Genomic DNA, 6577 nt, shown 5'->3' on the forward strand with positions numbered 1-6577 from the left:
CTGAACGGCGTAGAATTGACGAGCAGACAGGGGGAACAGATGGGTGGGAGGAACCACACACCCACATGCAACAGTTCCCTCCTCCAGCTCTGCAGTTACCTAGAAACAGAGCGAGTACGAGGAGGGAGAGATGCTTTTTATGAATGACACTGGAAAATACACACACGCTCAGATCCTCCAATGCTGCAGCTTTCCCGCCTTTGTTCCATCAGGAGCGGGACAAGGTTAAGATCAAACAACAATGTTCTGTCGACAAAAAACCTTTGATTTATGCCACAAACGCCTTAGCAGACAGTTAGAACTGCACAACTGGACAGTAAACGGCAAACATTCACCTCCTCTCCTAATGTTTGAACCTGGTCTTGTTTAAAGAAATGTCGTTTTTTTTGTTGTTGATGACCCTAACCCCAACCCCTAACACTAACCCTTAAAACTAACCCCAACCCCTAAAACTAACCCCAGCCCCTAAAACTAACCCTAACCCCAACCCCTAAAACTAACCCTAACCCCTAAAACTAACCCCAACCCTTAAAACTAACCCCAACCCCTAAAACTAACCCTGACCCCTGACACTAACTCCAACCCCTAAAACTAACCCTAACCCCTAAAACTAACCCCAACCCCTAAAACTAACCCCAACCCCTGACACTAACTCCAACCCCTAACACTAACCCTCCAAAGCAAAACCAACGGACGACGGAGGAAAACAGCCTCTTACAGCACATAGATTTAATCCCGTTTATTAGAACAGACATGGAAATTACTGCTTGATGTTTGCACGAGATAAAAAAATACAAATAATTGTATTTCAAACAGCGAATAAATATAAAGTATCAGAATTGGGACAAAAAAGGAACTAAAGTTGGGTGGAAATAAAAGAAAATCCAGTAATTCAGTACTTTCAGATCCACATTTCCATCCAGTCGATCCATCTAAAGGTCTGTCTGTGGGGGGAGTAAAGCTCCCCGCACTCCTACACACAATCCATGGAGTTGTCCTGCATCCATCCAAGGGGGGGCATCTTTCCCGCTTTGCAAAATGGGGGGAGCATCCCGCCCACTTTGGGGGAGGGGTCTACATTCTCTGCGTCTTCCATCTTGTCGGCCGAACCGTCCCAGTTGATGTGAAACCGAGTGACCCGAGGGTTCGATGCCAAAATATTCCTCTGGAGCTGCAAGGGTTAAAAAGAAGTTTGTCAAGAAGAATTCCTCCTCAAGTCTGTCAGCATCACGTATAAGATAGGGTTAATGGCGTGATCAGAAATTAGCGCACGCCGTGGAAGCCTGAACCGTCCGGCGCTTATTATGACTCTTCAGGTTTCCTTCAGCAGTACGGCAAAAAAAAAAAAAAAAAAAAAAAAACTAGAAGGAGCCGCATTTCCAGAAGAAACTGCAGCGTCAACGCTGCAGTTTCTTCTGGAAATGCGGCTCCTTCTAGTTTTTGTTTTCAATGTTTCTGCATCAGCACCTGTAAAACCTAAAATACGCAGAGAAGAAAGCCTCACCTGATTTTCTGACTAACACCATACATTCTGTGGGTAACTGTGTGTACTTGTAATTGCGAACACGCATGTACACTCGGATATAAAAATACGAAACACAAGTTAGGGACGCACCGCTTGTAATGACAGCAGCTTAACTCACGCATTGCACAGACTTTTACTGCCACACGGTGTGGCTTTTTTCAGCACTGCGATCCAGTTATCTGTAGTTTAAACGGCTGCAAAGAAGCGAACCTGTTCGGGAAATGCAACCGGAAGCTGGTCTTATTGTAAATGTTTATTTATAATTATTAAATGTACCTTTTTCGGGGAGCAGCAGCTTACTGTTCATATAGAATGCTGCATTCAAGGACCAGTAGGAAATGTTGCCTTCAAACGTTTGACATTTGAGGCGGCTCATTCAAAGATTTGAGCAGTTATTCATGGAAAATACAATTTGAACAAGAAGGAGCTGCGTTTCCAAAAGAAAATGCAGCGTTGATGCTGCTGAAAGAAAATGTAACTTAAAGGCTAATAACTGGCAAAAATAATTAGTTAAAAATTTGACCTTAAATAAAGTGAAATCAGCACAATAACGAAAAAGAGGTTTTTGTGAAAAATGACAGAGCCGGGTATCGAACCAGCGAGCTTCTGCACCAAGGATTCCCCATTTATTTTGATGGAGGCAGAAATCCCGGAATATCTGGAAAAATTCAAGGATTTGAAGGAGCAAAAGTCACAGCTGGAAAAAGATGAAAGAGCTGAACATTTGAATAGTTGAACGGTTGAAATAAATGAAACAATGTAGGAGGAGTTAAGCGGCAAAAAAAAGGAGGTAGATACTAGAATAAAGAGAGAGACAGGAAAACAGTGGGTTGAATTATTTATAGCAGTAAATTGCCTTTTTTGTTCACTAAGGAATTCTATCAAAACAGGTCATTTTTGTGAGTTTGGTAAAAAAGTAGACGCTTTATCAGCTTTTCGAGGCTCATTTGAATGATCTGCAGCGTTACTTCACGTCGCTCCGAGACATTTGTTTTGCTCTTCACGTTACCTGAGAGTAGTTTGGCTTCAGAGGCGGACTTTCCCGTAGTTCTGGATCTGTGTATTCATTATTGACGTAGTAACCGATGCGGATGAACTCCTGTCCCCGGTAGGTGCAGGTTATGAGGACGACGGTCACGCCGACGGCATCGCTCTCGGGAATCAGGGTTGTGTTCGGAGCATCTGCCTAGTTAAGTCAGGAGGAGACAAAACAAACAAACAAAAAAAAGACTTTTGATCGACAAATAGAAACATGTCAAGAAAGGAAGAGAAAGATGTAAAACAGGAGATTTGCATTAAGAACATTCAACCAGATCGTAAACTTTTCTGCAAATTTGGACCAAAACGTTACCAGTTTTAACGCAAGACCAGTTCAAGGACCAAAGGTCATTAACTTCTCTGAAAAGCCCCAGGAAGACAACACTGTTGTGTAAATTCTCCAATCACTAACAAATTCCATCGACTGCTGCTCCAAACGATCGTTTTATAAATGATGTGTGCCGACTCTGCCATCCCACATTTCTGAAGCAATGACACAATGTAGTGAAATCCAGAGGAGCAGGCATCTGTTCCAAAACGCCTCTGACATTTTCTAGAAAGAGATGCATCCGTTCAATTTTTTGTCCTTTACACCCGCAGCATTTCCTCTTCAGGAGGCCGCTGTCGTCTCTCTGCCGATTCTTCCGCTGCCCACAGCACAACGGGAGGCAGGAATAATGCCCAAAACAATACCATCAGCATTCATACAAAGACATAAACTTAGGATAGTTCAACGTTAAATCAAAGATTGGAGTGGAAGGAAGCGATCTTATAGAATCCCTCTCCTGTTCTACATTAAGCGCTTTATGACATGATTTATGGTTATTCGGTTCAGAACTTTTATTTTTGACTATTGCATTTTGGTTCCAGACGCTGCACGCGTTTCTGTGTTTTCCTCTAAAAACCAGCTCTCTCAAAATGAGCCACATTGTGACATCACAAAGTGAAGAAGAGTCCGTGCTGCCAGCCCCGCCCCCAGGCTAACGGACACGCCCACTTTATCCGTGGAGCTAGCGGTTAAACCAGGGGTGTCAAACTCATTTACACTGAGGGCCACATCACTTTAGTGGTTGTCCTCAAAGGGCCAGAAGTAACTTCTACATGTAACTAAAAGTAATGAAAAATAAATGTAACTACTCCTTAATGTTAAATTACTCATTTATTTATTCTAACTTTTTATAGTAACAATTACAGTTGCATAGAAAACATGTTTGCTCTCTGATGTTTTTAGATTTATTTTTTACATTTAAGCTGTATTTTTATTTTTAACCCTGACTTTTCTATATTCTTTCAAACAGTCAGAGAGCATCAGAATCCTCACTGTGCTTTGAATGACTATAAAGAAACTTTTTAGGAGTTAAGTGCTCCGTCAGAATCAGAACCATCCTGTTCATGAAGCATAGAGCTCTAATTAAAGTCTTTGTCATTTCAGATTCAGAATGACACCAGTTTCAGTAAAATCTGCTTTCATCTTCAACGGCTGCAAAAAACCACAACACCACCTTTTCAGAAAACTCACCTGGAACACAAACATGTGTCTTCCCGCAGGTACCGGGCCGACCAGAACCGAGTCCAGAACTTGATCGTATTCTTCACTCTCAGCTGATCCCACATAGATGATCTTCCATTCCAGATCTGGCAACACACAGAAGACGCACACATTTCAGTCAAATGTGCACACAGAAGTGGGTGAGCAGGTGTGTAGTTTGAGCGGTGAAAACCACCCGCCAGCATTCAGGGTCTACTACTACTGGGATGCTGGAGCCGTACTGGGCTACAACCCCGACAGTTTGCCAGTCAGAGTCGGTTTATTGTCCCAGGCAAGTGCTGACCACTACACCATAGTGCAGCTGCTGGTCAAACACTTCTCCATCAATAATATTCAGTTCATGACGAAGGCATTATGAGAACTAAAAAGGTAGAAGATCTGTCTGACTGTCTTATTTTGTATTTGACCTACATGTTCTGTTTTACATGTTTGAAATAAATCTAAAAATAACTAAATAAATAAAACATAAATTTGTGTGTGTAGCCTTGACATCTTGGTTGTATTTTTTTTAGTTTTTTTATATAAATATCCAAATTCTTGAATTGCATAATCCTATTTAGTGTGTTTTTTGTCCTTTATTTCAAATTTAGATGGTAAAATATATAAATATATTTCGCAAAGTATTTAAGAAGTCGTTAACAATGCCCATCTCATCCAAAAGAACAATTATATATAATTAATCTCATATTGTTTTTATGCAAATGTCACATTCATAAATCCAAATCATACCCCACATTTCTCTAACTTTGTCAATAAAACATTCTGACATGAAGAAAAACCCACTAAAACAGTCGATATGCGCGTCAGATTCAATGTCTTTGTATGAATTGTGATAATACTCCCCAGCCTTGTTCTTTTCCTGTTGTTGCAGTGAACTGTTTTGTATTGGATCGTTGTGTTCAATAAAGTTTGTTTAAAAAATGAGTCAGCAAAAAAAAGAACAGTTCTGTTCTCTTTTAACAATTTTTAATTTTACCCTCGACTTGAATTGAAGAACTGGCCAATCAGGTCCTCGCAAACCAGACGGACCGATCTCGGAACCAATGAGAACACGCAGGGGGCGGAGTTTTATTTCTCAAACGCGCCGGCGCCAAACTCAAAAAAACTTGTCCAGTAAAATACCAAGAAAAAGAAGCCGAACAGTAAATTGAACAATCTTCTCATAATAAAAGGCTCTCCAGGTGTTAAATACGGTTCTGCGATTTATATTTCTGTCACAAAAAGTAGCCTTGAAGTGCGAACATAGAGATAGTTAGGACATTAAACTTTAAAAAGTGCATGATTCACTAAATCCAGCACTCACCTTCCGCCAAATCCTCCATGCATTCAAAGGTTATTTCAAACTGAAACGGATTCCCAAACTGGCTCGGGTTGTCCAGAACAGCAACATTCAATACTTGTACCTTTGCCATGATTAAAACAAAAATGGCAAAAAAAACAAAATTTAACCACAACTCCGCTGTAGACCTGACCACAACCGGACTGGGTGCTGGAGAGCCGCGCAGGCAGAAAACAAAACGTGGATTTTATTACGTTCCTCCAGGGAAAGAAGACCGATATTAAACCGTCTGCATAAAATTGAAGGATTGGCAACCGGAAATACGTCACTTTGTTCTTCTTCCCTGGCTCAAACACGTTCAAGTTAAGCGCATTGACTCCCTCCCTCTGCCCTCTAGTGGTTATTTGGTAGTACTGACGTTTTTTTTCTCTTTTTGGACGTCCAGTCACAGAACATGCAGACAATTAAAGTCACAAACTTTTTTTCCCTTGTAATACGGATTTATTTAGACAGTTTTAAGCAAACTTTATCAACAAAACTTAATATCTGTACTTGTATGACGACTAATCTCCCAAAAATCTAAACTAGAGCAACGATCAAGCAGCAGACCAATGCAATTCACAATAACAACAACAATAATAATAAGACCCCAAATAATACTATGACAAAAAGTAGCTTGGAGAGGCTCCGGCAACTCCATGATCACAAAAGGGATGTAGCGGCTTAAGAAAACAGATGTGTAAAGGAGGATATGGGATCAAAAACTGTTCGTGGGTGACACCACTCTCGAACCAGGAGTGTCGGCCAGAACACTACTTCAAGGCCTGGATGAGGCTGTTTCTGTTAGTGGGTGCGTGGAATAAATGACAGCAGGCAGGAGGGTGGCTTCAATAATTATAATCCACGCTTCAGGCTTTACATCCTTTGACTTGACATACAGTGGCAGGTACATTTCCATAGGTGGATGAACACAGGTAGGTGTGTGTGTGTGGTCTCTAATAAACACAAACACAAATATAAACTTAATATGCAACTTAAATCACATAAAAAGAACAAAGAAGTCATGAGCGCCCACGTGCGCTTTATGCTCATTATTGACTAATTAACGCTTATTTAGCTGTGCACTACGTAAACATGCTGAATATTTGAACTAAATTACTCCAAGTAACATATATTAACATAAACT

General features: G+C 40.8%; 1 protein-coding gene across 1 annotated transcript; it reads right to left on the reverse strand.

The window, feature by feature from the left end:
* Positions 1-724: 724 nt before the first annotated feature.
* Positions 725-5737, reverse strand: LOC101161221 (histone chaperone asf1b-B-like). The gene is made up of 4 exons (XM_023949844.1): positions 5416-5737; positions 4083-4198; positions 2535-2711; positions 725-1171 (listed from the first exon to the last, which is right to left on the reverse strand). The coding sequence occupies exons 1-4, from the start codon at positions 5522-5524 to the stop codon at positions 974-976; spliced, it is 600 nt and encodes a 199-aa protein (XP_023805612.1). The 5' UTR covers positions 5525-5737; the 3' UTR covers positions 725-973.
* Positions 5738-6577: the final 840 nt, after the last annotated feature.

Source organism: Oryzias latipes, chromosome 1, assembly GCF_002234675.1.
Source record: "Oryzias latipes chromosome 1, ASM223467v1".
Classification (NCBI taxonomy): Eukaryota; Metazoa; Chordata; class Actinopteri; order Beloniformes; family Adrianichthyidae; genus Oryzias; species Oryzias latipes.